The 20588-nt window shown below is 34.0% G+C and overlaps 1 protein-coding gene across 1 annotated transcript in view; it reads right to left on the bottom strand.

Annotated features, from left to right (window-relative positions):
• LOC106667703 overlaps positions 1 to 20588 on the bottom strand; it is a 147099-nt gene that overhangs the window by 9293 nt on the left and 117218 nt on the right. The window contains exons 3-4 of the mRNA XM_014395818.2: positions 15427 to 15562; positions 15230 to 15363 (exon numbers count right to left, since the gene is read on the bottom strand). Coding sequence (XP_014251304.1) covers positions 15230 to 15363; positions 15427 to 15562 — 270 coding nt within the window. The remainder of the gene's footprint in view (positions 1 to 15229; positions 15364 to 15426; positions 15563 to 20588) is intronic.

The raw sequence follows: 20588 nt of genomic DNA, 5'->3' as shown, positions 1-20588 counted from the left end.
GCTAATTAAATTAAAAGTTAAAATTAAATTTTTAATTATTGAGGAACAAATTACATTCAACGTTCAACTACTCGTTCCATCACTGATAAAAAATTTATAATTTTTGATTTTATATACATGATTTTGATAGTAAATACCCGGCTAAAAATAAACGATACTTGTGGGAAGACCTTTTAACTGAATGAGACCACACGATCTGTTGAAAACTGATGTAAAAAACAAGGAATATAATTTCCCAGACTTGTTTGTTTGTTTTTCCTTCGTCAAAAGGGGCAAAAAAACCCGGCTTCAAAGCGATTTGACTTGATGGGGAAATTGAGCCTTTTTTAAACCTGTAAATTGTTAATGAAGTTCTGAAAAATACAAAAAAGAATTCCGTAAATGTAAATGGGAACCATAGTAACTTTCGGTTTCAAACTTAAAGAACAACATGCCTAACGAATAATCGTAAACAAATTGAAAATTTACGGATCTAGGGGGGAGTTGATTCTGTTTTGGCCGAGTCCGGTTCTGGTCCGCCTAATCTAGCTGGTTTCACCTGCCAGAAGAGTTGCATTGCGCAGTGATCGTTTTTTGAACAATTGTGATTGGAAACTACGTACATTTTCATCATGCAGAAATCAACACTAAATCATATATATACGAAACATAAATAACGATCTTGGCCCACATAATCTAACTTAATTCATCATCCAGACAAATTCCGGCATTTTGCCATCTTTGTGATATGGTGGTGGTTATATACAAATACTTTCGATTTAAATATTTTTCCCAGTTAAATCATGTTTCTTTTAATCAGTCTGGGTATGTGAGAGGTGCCTTGGAATCTTATCCGAGTTCAATTAGAGAGATTAGTTCCACAGCGTTGGGTGAATATTCATGAAACCATTAGTGTAAAGAGCCACTTAATCCAACAATTCACTATTAGAAAAATATATATTTGCTTAGTGGTCATAATTGACCGTACTAATTATTCCAGATAATTATAATTTTTATCTAAGGATTTTGGTTGAGATGAAAAATTAGTCAAACGCACGACCTTCGGCTCAATATGCAACTGCTCTAACCACATGAGCTATCACCAACTCCCAGCTCAAGTGGTTAGAGCAGCGGCGAATTGAGCACAAGGTCGTGGGTGCGAATCCCGATCGTGATACTAATTTTTCATCTCAACCAAACCCTTTAGGTAAAAAGAATAGTTAATTGGAGTAATTAGAAAGAATATTAATGTTCTAGGATCTGTACCAAAATCTAGAGGGTGAAAGCGTTTAAAACCTTTTCTTTCTAACTTATTCCACATGTGACAGTATTTAATACTGAGGCTTTAAGTGAAGATTACTTTATGAAATAAAATGTTTATATGCTTTTAATTATAATCTTTTTATAATATTATAATAATCATTTTTTCAATTAGTTTTGAACTGGAAGTTCGTTTCAAAACGTAGTTGAATCGTCTGTCCATCCAACATGAGAAATATCTGAAATGTCTCTGGCTGGAACATGAGAAAGGATGGTAAGATTAATAAATATTTAAACGCAATTAGAGAAAACTTCACTGTTGCACTTTTGTCTTAAATAACTTACGTGATGTTTTGTGTTGTATTAGTGTTTTTTTTAAGGTATTGAGAAATTCACTAGTTTCGTGGTCTGCTTGACCAATTAATATCATACAATTAATTGGTCAAGCGGGCCACGAAACTAGTGAATTTAATAAGTTTAAAATGAAGTATCCTTCACTAAAGCTCTCCGTGGCCATTTCATTTGTCGCCGAGAATCAAATTGATTACACGAAATTTGAAAAATGGCAAAAAGGAGGGAAAATTCAAAAGGTGTGGTTGAGATGGGAAGTTGGTGTCCGAGTGGATCGAGGTCACGATAGCTCAAGTGGTAGAGCAGCGGCGTATCAAGCCGAAGATCGTGGGCTCGAATCCCGCTCATCTATCTCTCTATCTCAGCTAAAAACCTTTTAATGGTATTGAGAAATATTCGGAGTTTTTTGCTTTTTTGATAAATTTGCTATCTTAATAACAATAGACAACATTTACCGTAATTTTATCTTCATGATGTGTAAATGATAAATGTAAACAATATACATTAATGTGTAAGATGTCGCCAATGTTCAGAACATCTAGGGAGTGTACTCAAAATATACCTATTTACTTAACGTACGGACTTGACATCGCAGGCCATAACAAAAAATTTTACAATATTCAATTTTTTATTTGTTTTGTAATCCTTCACTTTCTGGATAAGAAAATATTATTATTTACGGGCCAAAGGTGAATTTTTCACCCCGGGGAGTAGGGTTTTTGGAAAAAATAGGCAAAAAGCAAAAGCCCGGTCATTGAAAAAGGCACTTGCTGGTACGGATGGATCTAGAACGCAAGGTATGTACAGGAATGTTGGATCCTGGAATCAAATACTCAGAACACATGGAAAAATTCACCAGTCTCATCCAGGCTGAAGTCCACGCAATTAAGAGATCTACGCAGTTTAATCTGAACAGAGGATACAAAAACAAGTATATAGCGATTATGTCAGATGGCCAAGCGACCATCAAAGTACTAAGTTCAAACTTATTAGCTCATAGATGGCGCTAAATTGCAAAACTAAACTAGTATTAGTTATGGAAAATAAATACACCCTCTGCTGGGTCCCAGGATATGTGGGAGTAGAGTACAAAGAGAATGCGGATGCCCTTGCAAGGCCCCCTGTGATTCACACTATCAATGAGTACATTAGACAAAAGGATAAAATGAAAATGAGGAAACAGTGGAATTCATTCATTGGATATAAACAATGCTAAACACTGCTAGCAAATTTTGGAAGGAAATAAGCAACAGAATGCATAAAAGGAAGCAAGAATAAACTTCGAATTCTGACAGGATTCTTAACAGGACACTGCATATTGAATGGCAACCGGAAAAGATTGGTATACCACAACACGGTACGTGCAGATCCTGCAAAGAAGCAGAGTTGACACCAACCCACCTCTTGTCCTCAGGAAGAAGTGTTTTGGGACGTACGACGTGACCGTAGAAGAAATTCGGGCCTACTAATCAATTATCTTGTTAATAACCACAGTGCTATAAAAATGCTATATAAATCTTGCTAATGACCACAAGAAGGACCCTAGGCAAATCTTGGGGATTAAAACCGAAAATGGCTTATTAGCTATACACGGCAGTAATAAGACCCAGAATAACCTATGGATCACTAATCTGATGGAACAAAGCTCAACAAAAAGTAGCTAGCCAAACATTAGGCAGCATACAAAGACTAGCAAACCTACGTATCACAGGGGCAATGAGAACAACACCTACAAATGCATTAGAAACTCTGCTAAACCTCCATTGAAATATCATACTAGGAGAGGCTAATAAAATCTCACTTAGGCCCCGGAAACAATTAAATTGGAAAGGAACTAAAAATTCGGGCATAATTATAAAAATCAGACACGCATTATTAGAAATGGGGACTGATTATATGATCCCGCAATTGGAGAGGGCCAAATCAGAGGATTGGTAGGACTACTAACCGGTCACTGACATCTGAGAAAACATCTACGCAACATGGTTATATACAACGATGATCCCATTTGCAGATTATGTAATGAGGAGGAAGAAACAGCCACTCATATCATCTTCGAATACGAAGCAACAGCTCAATGGAGATGTAACTTAACGTACGGAAAAAACTTAGGGAATCAAATTGCAGCAGCGACAGTCAATGACCTGATACTTCTAAGTAGAAGGATTGAGTCTATTGTGTACTGAAGTAAGGAACTAGGAAGGTACAATAAGCCAGAAAGCTGCAGGGCCTGGGGAGCGCAAACCCCGCATATAAGACATTGATCCTGCAGGTCAGAAATTCCTTCAAATGTCATCATATTTAAAGTTATTAAGTGCAGAGCTGCACGATGCATGCTGAACGATAGAGATTAGATTTTGATTAAACGGACGGATCTCGATTTTGTTCATTGCAAACTCGATTCTTAATTTCATTATGCTTGAGACCTTAAGTTTCAACATTGTTGTTAGGTGTTCATATTAATTAACCTTATAAATTGTTAATTATAGATTATTATTTCTCGAGGCACTGATTGCTTTCCTCTGAAATGGCGTTATCCTCGATTGTAACATGATAAAGTATTAAGCTAGAAAATCATAAATATAAAAGATAATTTTATGATAGGCGTCTTCTAGTAGTTATTTATTAAAATTTATACTTATGTTCTTGACTTATAGTTTGTAGAATTTTAAATAAATANAAAAATAATTGAATGTTCGAAAATGTGAGCTGAGGTAAATTTGAAGGGGTAGAAATAAATCAATTAGAACTCGCTTTGTAAAATAAAAATGACACATCTGTAATCTCACAAAAACCATACCAGAAAGCTTCATACAATGAAATGCAATATTTCTTTTTTTAGCGAGCACCTAACAACAAATGAGGAACATTTCAGAGGAAATGCTCAAAGTGTTTTCCCTCTTCTCCAATGCATAACTGACTTTCTAAATTTCTACCCCCCCCCCTTCAAATTTGCCTTAGCTTTCGAACATTCAATTATTTTTGATCTCTACTAGAACGTTATTTAAAAACCTGGATATAACAACGTAAAGCATAATAGATGAAGAAGTTTTTGTAAAATTTGACAAGTTGTAGGTATTTTTTTGTAACCTCAGCAGAACGTGTAATCATGACCAAAATTGTAAATTTTGTAATTTGGACATGTTCCAACTGATATTGTCAAACATTTTATGTCATTCAGATTATTGCAAAGAAGTATCTTACAGCAAATTTAGCGTTCTTTCAAATGGTGTAATCGGATTTGTTGTAGTCTCAACATTTTGGAAGTTGTAAGCGTTTTTATGTGGTAAGGTAGTGAAAAGTTGAACCTAAATTGACGAATATCTTCAAAATAGAGAACTTTCCGAAAATTTTCTGCTGAGCATTTTTTGCTTCAAACGAAGAGAAAAATCGATCCAGAAGGAACTGAGATACCCAGTATATATAAAGATTGTACAGACATGGTATTGTAAATTTCAGGCATGGTAAATTCTTGTTTTGACCTTGACAAAAGGAAATTTGCTGATTTTCCGGAGAATTAGGCAAAGTCGTGAGGTGGCACGACTTCCCTGATTTGAGGCTGTGCTTAGTTACGGCCTTTGTTTGCGCCGTTGGGACCTGTTGAACAAAGGAATTGCTCGCCGATTGAACCGCCATCACTAATTCATTTTTTACCGTGTCAATGTTATGAACAGTTTAAGAAAACAAATGGCTTGAAATGTTATAAAATATTTTAAAATACAATAATATTCCTTCAATTCCTAAATTTTTGAATGACTGATAGTTGTTGTATTTCTTTTAGTCTTGAGAAATAAAACATATTTGATCTGACTGAACATTTCAGCATTGCTCCTAGCGTGTAAGAATGTCTACCAAATTTAGGAATTATGACACAACAGAACATAACAGAAATAAAAAAAAAATCTTGACAAAAATTCCGGATTGACTGAGTTGGTGAAAATTAATGAAATCTTTAATGGAAACAATTTAATTGTTACACAGTGAATCGATGATCCAGTTATTTTAAGTTCCTTCAAGTATGCTTCCGTCAACTCTGTCGACGTTGAAAAGCCTTTGTCGACGAACAAAAATTGTTGATCGATAATCGCTGTAGCTAACTTGGAAATGTACCTCCTTGACAATTTTGCATCAGATTATGAACGTAATGAAGCCTAATTGTTTATTTTGTATAATATTTAAACTATAGGATTTTTATGTGACACATTTTCTGGCCTATTTCCTTTCAAAATGAATATGCACTAGACTAAAAAATGATTCTGTTAAAAAAATTAATAATTTTACAGCAAATTATTAATGGTTTGTACATTCCAGGGTTTTTGAGTGCATATAACATTACATATTTGAGGTTGTAATAGTGTACATTATGTTGCATATTTGAGGTTTTCCTTGCGTATACATCCGGGATCTAGTAACCTTACTCTTACCCCGTGACAGAATGCAATAGTGATAATTATTACCAATAAATTGAGCAATTCTATTTCATTAACTGATTTTTCATTTACATAAGGCCTTCCGAACTATTATCTAACAGCTGATTTGAGTCGATCCTTGTCAGAGGTTTTTGCGGCTAAGTTGAATGTGAAAGCTTTTTTCCGAATGGGCGATGACAGGGTGAGGTACAATATAAACCTATAAGAACGGAGTGGACTGCAGTAAACATCAAAATTTAACTTAAAATTTAAATCTTTTGTACTTATTTGGTTTGTACATCTTTGAAGTTGGTGATATAACAAATTGAAATTAAATGATTTTTTATACCTTTAACTGTACTGCTATCAGCAAGCTTTCAAAGCAGATCTCAAAGAAAGAGTTGAAACTAAAGCTCGACCTCAATAATCTGCTAAAGTTTATGTAAATGTGCAGTAAGTTTAAGGAAAATCTTTTTTAAGTTGATTTAAGTTGAGATTTTTTTAATATTTATTAATATTATATTGTAAGAAAGTAATGTAGTAATGTATCCAAAACGAATGGAATTTTACAATACACACAATGAATTGTAATAAGTAAACATAGCATTAAAATGATTGATTACAACGTCGTAAAATAAAAATCCATACTTTATGCACATAGATATCGGAAATCAAATACATAGCTGTAACATGATCACGCAGTTATATTCACATCAGGACGACAATAGAACTAATCTAAACAATAGAACTCGGACAAAGTGACAAATAGTTCCTTACTGAAGATGGCGCAAAGCCGAAACGCGTTTTAGTAATTCAACAAACCCGCGAAAGAAGACGGGACCCAATAAGAGACCCTATGCAGGTTCAGCATGACAATAAATCTAAAAAACATTACTTATTAACAGAATAATGGAAAATAGTAATAATTTTTCGTTAGTGGTTATGTCATCAACGTGAAACCAAAATAATTCATATTGTATATAATAATGTCTTATAAATCATTACAAAACGTCTTCATTTAACATAAGAAATGAATTCTGTGCTGAACAAAATTTACGATGTCAATATGTCTGTTATTTTTTTTTTTTACTTGTTCAGCATTTCTGTGAGAGGTCCGACACCGCCCGGAAAAGCTGTTTTCCATGTGGTATGTAGGGGTGGGTTATAAGGTATGAAAGCGAATACCTCTGTATTTCAACGTAATTCTTGGAAGAAAGTTTTTTATATTTTTTGTTATTTTTACTTTTTATTGCATAGGCTAGTTTTGTTCTGACAAATTTTGATTTTTTTCGAACAACAATTTTATTTTTATTCTAATTGAAGCTTCAGACTAATAATAACAAATCTTGACGGCAAATACCGGGCATTTATAACAAACGTAAATCAATTTCCATTGTACTTATTTCAAACGAAAGTATTCTTACAATTACATGCAATTACGCTGGCGTGCAAAGGCGAAACGTGGCTGAACCATAAAACGGGATTAACGGACTGTTGTTGGGAATTGAACTGGCCACCTCGCCTTTTGTTAAGCTTTTTTCAGCTGGAATAAAGAACACTTGTGCACACAATTTCACAAGATGTGATCATTGGCGCACTAAATTTATGTTTACGTATATAATTTTGACATAATATTGTCATACATGGCTTTAATTGTCTTCAATGACAGAGCTGACTACCTTTTTTTATGCATCGCACGCTGTATAAACTCTCGTTAGATTTAAAATCAGTTCTTTCCGCATCGCATTACATCGCAGGCAGTGTAAAAATGTGTAATGTGAGAACACGCAAATTTTCAAGATAATGCTATAATCATAGTCTACGGTACGACACAACATACTTTTAAATTTGATGAAATTAAAGAAACATTACACATTGCACCTAGCAAATACAGCTTGCAATGTACAAATCGACTTGTGTGACTTATTGGTCATTTTCAGTTCAAGTTATGTCTTATATATATTTTACGTTGGAACTTATTTAAATCATCATTCCTTGTTTAGTTTGTCGTAACTTTGTAACATAGAATATAGGACGGCAATTACAAACTTCCCAGCATTTATTGGCCCTAAGGGCCAGAGCGAATCTCCCATTCCTCAGGGTATTGGGGTTGGTTACATAACAAAATACATATTTATTCTTTAAACTGGCTTAAATATTTCAAAAAGTGTTAATATAGTTTTAACATAAATAATAATATTAATATTTTAAGAAAAATTATAAGAGTCCTAAGAGTCTCGATTTCTATTCGTGTTGAAAAATATCTTTTAAGATTTGTGAACTTAGAAAACAGGACGAATCTAAAAACTTTTAGCATATTGGCCCTCTGAGTGTTCTAAATCGAAACTCCTATGAGCTTATGGCCTTTTAAGGCTGATTTACATATATATAAAATTTACGTATTCATTTTTTTTACTTTGCATAAAAATTCCATAATTTGTTGATGTTTCCATTTATCAACATTTAAAAAAACATTATGCAAGTATGTAAGAATAATAAGGAAAAACGTATTCTCAGTATTTCTTTGTGCTTCGAAGAAAAATGTATATTATGGAATTGTTATAACAATAACGTGTGTTTTTAGAGACCGATTGTTCAAATAAGAATTGGATTTGTGAGGAGCGGTCAAGAATGAGATAGTTTAGAAAAACATTTTTTTAGTTTTTTTTGTCGAAGTTTCGACCTTTATTCAGGTTATCTTCAGGGCGTAAAGTGTTGTGCTATTCTTGTAGTGTCATATTGGTTTTGTGTGAAAGTTTGTGCGTACTGTTTGAAATTTAACTTTGAGTACACTATACTAAGTATAATTTTTTAAATTAATTTCCGATTTATTGCCGTAGGGATTTTAGTCTTTTTTTAATGGTATTAATAAATGTTGAAAGTAGTAGTATTAATGATGAAAGGTTATTTGCAGTTCGATATTGCCTGGATTGAGAAACCAGATTTGGTTAAAACTGAAGTGGTTTAATAGAAAGGGATTAAATCTTTATTTTGAGGCTGACGTGAAATAATAAAATTATCTTAACGACATAAGTATTAATTTTTTGCTTAGAAAAACGGCGCCCCAATTATACAGTTCTTAAATGTCGAGATGTTGTGATGGTTTAGTATCCGGTCGCGCCTTTAGCAGTGGACATATTTTGGCCATATAAAAAATATTAAAAAATCCAATGAACCGTGGTGTAAACCTTTATAATTTTCTAATTTCCAAAACTAATAAATTATTGCCGTGTGGTAGAACAATATAGTTAATAAATACTAAACGTTGAAAAAAAAAAATACAAACGCAACTTTCAAGAAATGGTTTTCATTAACAGGGACACCCACAACATTAATTACAGAACAGATACACGCAAACTCAGCTGTAGCTTTGCCCACATCATAAAGCAAATAAACTATTAAACATTATTTTTATATTTTCCTTTCCTTTGTTATCGTTCTTAACAATTAACTTCCTTTCCAATACGGAATTACCCCTAATCACAAATCCAATCCAGAATATCCCCATTCTCGACTTCCTTTCAGTTATGAGCAAAGAAAATTTTCCAGATTTATTTCTTTACCCACTTGGTTTCAATCGTATATAAACAACAAAATATAAATTCCCGTTTCACAATTTCACATAGCACCAATATGACACCACCCTTTATGTGAGTATAAAATACTTGGCTTCAAAGTTTATATTTACATCTGTATTTTTCCAATCAACATTTGTTTCGTAATTTACCCACGCCTTAAAGATGACCCGAATAAAGATCGAAACTTCAGGAAAAAATGAAAACTTTTTTTCAAAACTACCTCGATGTTGAACGCTCCTCACGAATCCACCAATTAATAGTAATAATTATATAAAAAAATTTATTAATTTAAAGAAGTAATTTGGTCAATCAGACCACTAAATATAGTGGATTTAACAATAATAATCTTTAATATTTAGATAATCTTTATATGTTTTCTATTCATATTTGAAATCTTAAACCATAAAACCAAATTTTTCTTAATTGTTAAAATGTTATTTAAAGAAACGAAATTAACATGCTATTTAAATTGTTAACGGTAGGTTCAAGTTGTTTCTTGTCGCGCGTTAAATTTGAATAAATCATTGAAGGGGAAGGCAACATCTCTCTAAAACTAGTTTGCTTCATCTCTCATCTGTTGATGGTGATGATGTCTAAGAAGGGGTTACCCCAACTCCAAAATCGCCCAAGGCAATGACCCACAAAGTCCGGTTTGGCGATGCTAAATTGATTGGATTTCTTACAGGAATTGGACATCGAATCAGTCCAATTTGTACCTTAGGTCGTAAAAGGATTTTATACTTGATTACAGTCAATTATTGAATTTATACAAACTGGAAATGTTCATTTGTTAATAAATTGTTTTTGGGCCTATGTCTTCCGCAGGTAACTGTCAAGATTAATGGTGACGCATTGAGAACAAGGCCGTGATATAATCCATCACGAAAGGCCCACTCTTTATTTTTTCTTCATCATTATTGAAATAACGAAAGGTACTGTGTCGGTTTGTACTGCGAGTTATAAACTGGACATGCGGTTGAATAAGCGAAGCAGCATTTGTCTTCCCTCCGCTGTAAGACGCTGTCGACGTTTGTTCTAAGGTTGATAGATGTTTATATCGAAATCGTTTGGATAGGAGATTTATATGTCTGCCTGTACTGTATGTTCTTCTCGAAAATTTCGCTTGTTTGTTCCAAGCGAATACGCATAATAAAAACTTGCAATTCTCTAATAATTATGAAAAAATAAAGGTGAATAATAAAGTGTATGCGAGTACAACAAAATTTCTCTGGTATTTTGTACAGTTTGTGATTTATTATTTTAGTTTCATCAATTTTTTTACAATAAAAAAAAATTTCCTGGAAGTATTTCTTTTTAAAATTTTGTGAAAATTCTTCTGCGAGTATGGCTGAATTAGGATTACCCATTTCTTTCCGTCTTTTGGTGTGTCTATCTGTTCATTGAATTTAAAGCAGTTTTGTTGTGTCGTAGTTTGTATTATGTTTGTGAGTTGTGCACATTCTTCGTCACAGTTTGTGTTGTGTCCTTTTGTACTATGTACTATGAAGGATATAAGTTGTTATCTAATGATAAGTACTTATCAAATATAGGTTAATCACCCCGTAGACCACAAGAGGAAATCTCAGAATTTATTTATTCATGTTTAAGTGAATAACTTGGATACGCCCGTTCTCTTTATAACTTATAATACGTATTAAATTTCTACAAAGGACTTTCAAAGAGAAAGCAAACACATTTTATTTGGAACTCGATGTAAAAACATTGTTTCTTCCAAACTTCAGTTAGTAATTTTTTTCACGGACGAGAAGTCACTTGCTACTTTTTCCCCAAGAACGTCTAACTTTTTCTCCATTTTCTTGTATGTGCTTCCAATTCAGAGCTTGGAGATTTGAAACGATATTTTCTTTCAATCGACGGCAATTGCGCAAGAAAAAGTTAAAACCTTGTGAAATAATCGGGCGAGAGGGTTGGCAGGTTTTAGACTGATGAATAAGTCGCCATCATTTACCTTTTTGGAAAAATTTGTTTATCTGTTATGATTCTTCGATTCATGTGAGAGATTTTTGTTTCTTTTTTTTGACACTTTTTATATAAAAATTTTCTTTCGCAAAACGAAAAAGATTTCCGCTCATTCTGGTCGTTACACAGATACCAAATGCATTTCTATACTTCAGTATATTCTTTACTTAAGACTCATTTACAATTTTTATATTATTTTGTTCAAAGAAAGGATAGAATCGGTAACGCTAACACAATTTATCAAATATATTGCTATTATCTGAGGAGAAAGGTGGAATTTCTTTATTCGTCGGGCGCGCAAGACAATTTATCTAGCCTGGATATCGAAATATGCCAGGAGGTCCTTGATTTCCCCGGCGACATATCGCTCCTCCAACCTAAAAGTGGACTAATTTAGAAACGAAGGATTTTCCCGATGAATGTTCGCATAGCTCGTCCCTTCCAAATATTCCCTGGGGCAATCGGTTTTCAGAGGTCATCGAACTTGATAAGACGCACAGGAAGTGCTCGTGGAAAAAACCTTTTAAAACACATTTCCATGCAGAATAAGAACGTTTTTTTTAATAAAATGTCGAGGTTTCCACAAGAAATATTTTGTCAATTTTGATATTTGATCTTATCAATGAAAAGTATATCCAACTCGCTATTCGTAAGTGTCAGAACGAACACTTACCAATAATAAATTTTTTTTCTCCAAAAGTTATCAAAAATCGTAAGTTTAAAAAAAACAATATTAGGAAACTATGTATCTTGAAAAAACAATTTAATAATATTATAAAAAGAATAAGCGGTTGACACATGGGCACCTGCTTTTGGGCCAAAGGCCGCGCAGGTGCCCCTTATGCAGAGAAAGGTTGCTCGATGTGTCCCACATAATAGAGGCATGCCATGCCTTGGTTCCATACAGAGAGCGTGTAGGTATGCCGCCGGACTTAAGAAGAGTTCTCGAATACGGTAGCGAGTTTCAGAGTCCCCTATTCCGCTTTTTGGGGGAATTTTTTTTTTTTATTGTATATAGTATGTCTTATGTGTTGTGCGTCTATATGTTTAGTCTGAATGCATGTATTTATTGCGTGAATGGCGAGGGGTGAGGGTGATATAACGTCATCATCACCCCTCGAACGATGGGAGCGTAAGAGTGTGTGTTCGGGGTCGATGGCGGAATATTTATAAAAGTACTCCATTGACCCCAATCTAGATTAGTGTGGTTGTTGTTGTTGGTCGGTGGAGAAATATCAAGTACTCCACCGACCAAACGGAATGAATGTACTGTATAGATGTATTTATGTGTATGAATGTATTTATTTGTAAGGATGTAATGTTTGAAAGAGTAAATAGAATATAGACATAGTTGGGGGCTGAAATGACCTAGATGCTGGAAGCCCCAGTAAAAAAAAATTTTTTTTTGGTAAAAAGGGGATAGGAAACAAGTCATACTATAAACAGAAGAATGATTTAAGTCAAAAATACAGACGTCAGAAGATAACAGATTCAGTAATCAGCATAATGCGTTGTAGAAAGTAAGATAATTTAAGTGATAATTTATAAAATTTGCACCAAGGGCTAGAATTAGAAAAGGATATTTTTTAAAATTTAGATGCACGTTTTACTGTATTATTAATTTAATGATATAATATATTTATTGATGCAGGAATGAGGTTTCATATTGTTTAGTCTTCCATACTTCTACGACACAGGCTAGTGCGATCAAAATGTTCGTTATCTAATTGAGCTAATGTTTGATTTATCACATACCAATAAAAATGTCATTTATCTAAACGCCTAGTCAGTTTGTTTTGACTAAGGACAAAAATATTAAGTCATGAGTCATGCTTTAAGAGGATATTATAATAATAATTAAACACTGCCTGGATTGAGAAACTTTGTAAAGTAGTAGTAGAAAGTAGTAGTATTAATGATGAAAGGTTATTTGCAGTTCGATACTGCCTGGATTGAGAAACTTTGGTTAAAACTGACGTGGTTTAGTAGAAAGGGATTAAAATCTTTATCTTGAGGCTGACGTGAACTAATCTTAACGACACAAGTATTAATTTTTGCTGAGAAAAACGGCGCCCCAATTATACAGTTCGTATATGTAAAGTTGTCGTGATGGTTTAGTATCCGGTCGCGCCTTTAACAGTGGACATTTTGGCCATATAAAATATTAAAAAATCCAATGAACCTTGAATTAAACCTTTATAATTTTCTAATTTCCAAAGCTAATAAATTACTGTCGTGTGGTAGAACAATATAGTTGATAAACACTAAACGCTGGAAAAAATACAACGGTTTACATTAAACACTGTTATTAAACAGACTAAATCGCAATGTGATGTTCTTTCCCAATGACCTTTGATGAATCGACATATTACCGATGTACATTCACAGGTAAGTTGTGATAAACAAATTTTATTAAAGAATCGTTGGTTTGAAATCGTATTGCCGTAATCAATTAAACATATCTATATGTCAATTGAGAAGCACGGTTGCAGAGAGAAAGAGAGACGAATATGTCGGAGAGTCGTTCATTCGTAAGGATTGCATTTTCTTTAGAATCCTGTCAATGGTAAGATAAAAAAATACTCCAGGTCTTCACATTTCAAAATAATGTTTATGAACTGCTTAAAAGTCCACAAAGGAGGTTTCTAAGACGAAGCCACCCTCCAAAGCTTCCTCACTCCATAAAAATCTAACAAAGCTCAGTCGTCTCCATTATTGTAACCAACAACTGTTGCATTCACAATCCATCTTTTAACTCATCACTGGGCACTGACCAGTTACTAACTCTAAACAGTAAGTGATTCGCGACCAACTGATCGGTGTCAGCTCCTTTCAACTCTTCTTAACTACTGACTGACTACCATTGACTACCCTTTTCCCATCACCGACCTTTCGCAAACATCTTAGATGGCTCTTGTGTGGTGCTTTCTTCCCTGTGGCAGCTACTACCCTTGTTTGAACATTTTCATTTGATTTTTGGAAGGGATTCTCGAGCGCCCAAGTAAGTCATGAAATATATTGCTTCGACATTTACATATCCTCATTAAAATTGTTCTACTCAGTTAATACAATAATATTTACACAATTAATTATTAATTAGTATTACAACTAATTATCTATAAAAAATGGTCTTACGACGGTATTGAATTATTTCAATTATTGAGCCCTGTGAGGATCTACGGAAAGTTCTGAGAATACAAAGTTACGATTACAAAAAAAATTAATACAATTCAAACTCATTTTTCTGATTAACAAATCTTTTAAAACGAGTTATACTTCATGAAAAGTTTTTCTTTTTAAAAAATAGTCTTCTCACGATATATATATTTTTAATTTTCCAAACGGATGTTAATAAATTACTATAAAAAAAAATAGTTTTATCTGGAGAATGCATGTTACATTGAATGTCATAGTTCATAGTTTAGTATAGTTCATTTTCTGTAGTAAATAATTTGTAGATAGGGATTAACTAAACTCGTTAATTAAATAAATAAGAAAGGTAAACTTTATATTAAAGTACATAAAATGAACGTTTACTTGTGATGACACAAAAGAAAAATGGGATTATTAGTTGTATTTTTGAAAAATTTACTTGTATTTTGCTTTAAAAGCGATTTAAATATTAAAAAACACCCAACCAACACGTAACCAGAAGTTTAGGATTTCACTTACCGACTTTCCATTGAGGACCCACGTCAAGTTAGCTGCAGGCCTTGACTTAGGCGAAGTGCAGTTGGCTGTTATGATGTCGCCGAGCCTGTAGCGGGCCTTCAGGCCGATCAAAATTGGCCTGCCGTGTGGTGGATCTGAAAAAAGACACGTTGAGGAATTCACAGTGAGTAATAGTAAAAGGTTTTTCTTTTACTCACCAACTACATGCATGTGAGCACTCATGACCGCCGTGTGGAAGGATGGTGCATCCGCGGACACCTCACAATCGTAATTTCCGGTCATGTTCTGCGTCACGTTTTTCAGCCAGACGTGCGTTGCGTTCGAATACTCTTTCTAATAAACGGAAATAAAATAATCAGCTAAAAAGTGTGCATAATATACAGGGTATCCTTTATAGATGGCCCGGCTGAATTTCTTTTGAACCAATGACGCTATCAAAATAAAAAATTCGTTTTTAATATTTTTTGTCTAGTTTCAAATTGTTACCTTTTTGGAAAAAAATTATAAAGATACATCAGGCCGAGTTCAACTTCAACAATTCAAATACAACCCTATACATCCTGACAAAGTGATGGCAAAAAGTTTGAAACTTTCGTTCTTAATGCCAATAATTTGCTTCTTCACTGAAGTAAACATTATTACCTTTATTGTTTACATTCGGTCATTGTTTGTCAAACTCGCATTATGAGAGCAAATCTTAATTCCTGGAAGTAAATACATTTCACAATAGTACCTATTCGTTACATTCAGTTTTTCATTCAAAATGAACCGAAAAGCTCATTTTTTCGATCAACAGCGAGTTGATAAGTACATTGCTTTATTGATTGTGGTGGTATTGCGCGTCGTGCTGTCGAGTTGTCTTCCATAAATTTCCTGATCCCTCCAGAGTAAACCACAAAACGTTTATTCGTGTTTCTCGCAATATGAGAAGATCAGTTGCTAATCCATCACCAAGAAAACGGCAGCGCAATTTCGACGAGGAGCTAAATATTTTATCGTATGTTTGCAAAAATCCCAATTCCTCTCTCCGAAATGTGGAAAGGGTTTTTAGGTTTTTCAAAAAATAAAATTAGAGATGTACTCCGGACTTACAATTTTAAGCCGTAACGCTCTCATCTTGGCCAGGGACTCTGGAACTCTGATTATGACGGGCGTCTAACGTTCCTTGCAAAAATGTCGATTTGGAGGCTGAAGAAAACGATCTTACGGAATGATGAATCCAAGATCACCTTTAATGGCATAATTAACTGTTAGAATTTTCGGACGTGGGCTGAGGAAAATCCGACAATTTTGTACACTTATCATCACAGGTGGTTTACAATATCAACGTTTGGTGTGGACTTCTCGGAAATAAATTAATTTCACCTTATTTCTATGAAAATAATTCATTTAAATGGTACTCAGTTCCTCAATTTGTTTAGGGAGGTTTTACCAACACTATTAGATGATATTACTCTGCGACAACGACAAAGAATGATTCTCCATTATGATGGACGCCCCGCACACAATTCTTTGCAGGTGAGACGTTATTTAAATTGTAACTTCCGGTATAAGTGGATAGGACCTCACCGATCTGTTGGTCTTCTCGGTCACCCCGAAATGTGGTTGGTAAATAACAAAGCAAATGTTTTTTTCATACTTAGCAAATTTGTCTTTTTTTGACCAATTTAAAATCCGTTTGCACCATTATTTTCAGTGCAACAAACCCTTTAAAATGATGTGTCCGTATCCATAGCGTCGTTTTTGAAATTTTGAAGCTGAACTCGACCTGAGGTACCCTGTATAATTTTTTCCAAAATAAGTTAAAAATTTTAATCTAGACAAAACATATTAAACATGTTTTTTTTTGGTCGCTTCGGTTCAAGAGAAATTCAGCCGGGCTATCTAAAAAAGACACCCTGTATAGAGAACGAGTAATTTGTAATGTAACAAGAAATAAAGTATTATAATGTAATTTATTTTGTAATAAATATTTTTAATCGTGCGATGAAGGATTCCACATGTTTTTGTTATCAGTTTTCCCTAACATCTGTGTTTCAAATTGTTAAGAGTTACTATTTGAATCGAAATTGATGATTCTGCATGGTAAACATTGAAGTGAATGAAAGCAAATGTGCTGAAGTCACTCGCACTAAGAAAGTCACTGAATGACATACTGACAGTGATTGTTGCATAGTACATTACCTGGGACTGTTCTTGGACAGAAGACTGTCCTGGAATCCACACACTCGCATGAAACGACAAGACATGAACCGATGTTACAAATTCTTGCTGAGACAACTCAACCAACAATCTCATCTGACTCTTTGCAAAACTCTCATTCGTCCGGTATAGGGTTCAACCAAACATACCAATTCATACAGCATCCCTCTCCAATCCAAAATCCTTAGAAAAATACGTAATGTACCCTTTCACGTCTCCAGTTAAACCCCCATATTCCATTCGTTCAAAACTTTGTAAATGAACGCATTATGAGAAATTCCACAATACACTTTCAGTACACCTAAATCCCCTCGTCTTAAAACTGTTCACGCTAATCCTACCTGGAAATCTTTTACGTTAGCTGAAGAGGCAATGGTCCTGTGCTCCAGGGCCTGGTTTCTCCATCATGTTTAATTTTATTATGTTTTGCTATGACTTACCACATTTACTTATTCTATCTAAAATTGAGGTGTAAATAATAAAATAATAATTAAAGCAAAAGATTTTTAAGTTATCAATTAAAGTGTGAACTATTGTAACTTTATTTATATAAATATCGAATTCACATCGGTTTATTTTATGGCACAGGGTTGCTATTTCCTGAAACGAAGAGATATCTTGTTTCATTACACATTTTTCTTTAAACCGCCTTATAGTTGTAAATATATATAATTATAAGTAATGTTTAACATTTAAACATGGCGAACTTTTTATTTCTCTATACCACTTTGTTGCCTGTCGATTCGCTGTACAAAATAGAGCTGACGACTTGAATAGAAAAAGAGGACTATACCAATAGGATTTTACTTAAAAGCGAAACCTGAGGATTCCAGAAATGTCGGAGTATTTTTGGCAGTTTATTTTTTCTTTTTAGACAGCGTCTTGAACCGTTGGAAACAGGAGGACGAACTTTTACTGGATGGAGGTGTAAGAAATGGCGCCGTGGTTAGTAAAAGGATAAAGGAAAATGCATAAAATAAAGAATGTTTGTGTTCTAAAGCCACGAGCGTCTAATTAACAGAAGCCATTAAAGCTTTCTGTCCTGGCCGCAGTAACTGCTGAAATATGGACTCCGTGCTTCCTGAGTGGGGTCCCTCTTTTGCGGATGCAAAACCTCAAGTCAAATTTGTAGTTGCTGTGTAAAAATTAGAAATATTCTTTAGGATTCGCTTGTTTTATAACGTTAAGACTTGTCAACGATCAACTAAAGAAAAAAAAATTCAACTGCTATGCATTACTAATCATATCTCTAATCTGTAATACTTCACGCCGCCGTTTTAGTTCTAATTTACAAACAGATAGCCTCTTAATAATCCCAAACATTTAATATTAATCTTGCCAGAGTACTAAATAAATTTGTTTTGCCAATTTACATTTTTCGGAGTGAATTAATTATATGACCCACGCAAGAAAAGCTAACATACTAGATTATTATAAAATAATTTATAGCCAACTAAGTAGTGAGTTCCACACGTGTTCAGAAAAGCAAATACCTCAAATAAAAACTTGGTAATTCTAAATTGGAATAGAAAATATTGTTTAGATAATTAATTTTGGATATAGAATTGTTCTTTCGTAAGGACGGAGTTGAAGGTTTACAGAATTGTACGGACCTCCCAATGCTATTCGGAGATGATATTATTTTGGCTGATGCTCGGAGAAAACTAAAAATAATGAAATTAAATTGTGGTAAAAGTAGATTGATGGTGAACAGAGAAAAATTAAAAGTGTTTGTTTTATATGGAAAAGGTCGGAAAGGTAAATGTCAAAATCTATATTATGGGGGGATCGTAATAAATAAAACTATTAATTACAATTATTTAGGGATCAACATAAGTTATCAGGTAAAGTGTTACTGTGGTTACAAGTCTCGAGAAACAAGCTGTAATAGCTACCTCGTTTGTTAGAAATATACTTGTTAAAGCTCCTGCTAATAAATAGTTCGGAAGCTATGATGAAATTGTATCATTTCGTTTTTTGAGCTGTGGGGATTAGCTATCCAGGAAGGGAGGAACCTGAACAAGGATTTTTGAACTGCCTCCTTCTATTGCATAATAACACACCTAAGTATCTGGTAAGGTTCGAAACCTGTCATGGTAATCTGATAATGTATGTTTTAAAAAATGTTCAAATGGTGGATAAAATCGCAGGAAATGCTTGAAGATAGAATTCCAAGATTTGCTTTCGAACCGTAATGCGGAGTGTTGATATACCTACCAACCAAAACTGGGGGCAGAGTCAAAGAGGTTGCTAGTAATGGTTGGGGCAGAGCAGCTTTGGATTCAACAAGATTCAAAGTTGGTCTGATCATTTTTAAAAGATTTAGTATTCCAACTTGAAAATTACTACTTTTGTTGGATGTAAATAGAGCCCTAAACTCAGAGTAAAAAAAAGTGTATCGAACAATTTCCTGCTTTGGTGAAATTGAATTATTTTAAATATAAACCAATTTTAACAAGTTGAGATTTGTTTGTCAGCTTAGGTTAAGCTCGGATGATATAATTAGGTTCCATTCGCTGGGCAGATATATTATTACATCTGAGGTGTATAAATTGTGTAAAATTAATTGCCTAAAATTAATTGGAATATTAGAACGTCCCTCTTTAAATCATTTGAGATCAATATTTTTTTCCGACTTAATTAGTGGTTTGTTCTTTCCTTGAACACTAGAAATATTATTGAAAAATGTACTACTAAAGAAGGGGAAAATATCGAATCTAATCAGCTACAGTAGGCGGACCAGGATGGTCGCAATTGACTAAAGATCTTTACAGGATTGAGATTGATTTTAACAAACCATCTAAAAATTTTGATATATTACACTTCGTTTTATTTTAGCGTTATCGGTAATACATTTACGTACAAACATCCACGATACGTAGTAAATGGTGCGCTAAAGAAACTCATTTTTTTCGACACACCCATCTGTGTGGTCCTTTTAACAAGTGTGCCGTGTAAACGCCGTCGAAGATCTTTATGGCGGTTGGCTTTTACTAAATCACGTTCGGCGGAAAAGCCGTGGTAAACAGTTTCCTGTGCGACCGTTCGGAAAATTAGACTATTTTACGGACTGGGGCGCTAACCGGGTTTATAAATCCCCCTGACGACCTATGATAGTATTGGCGGATAGGGCGAATCCGTTGATTGATCTAGCATA

Source organism: Cimex lectularius, unplaced genomic scaffold (genome assembly GCF_000648675.2).
Source record: "Cimex lectularius strain Harlan isolate CLEC.00 unplaced genomic scaffold, Clec_2.1 scaffold70, whole genome shotgun sequence".
In the NCBI taxonomy this organism is placed as follows: domain Eukaryota; kingdom Metazoa; phylum Arthropoda; class Insecta; order Hemiptera; family Cimicidae; genus Cimex; species Cimex lectularius.
The sequence above is the reverse complement of the archived record's forward strand: the minus strand, read 5'-3'. Positions and strand labels throughout refer to the sequence as shown.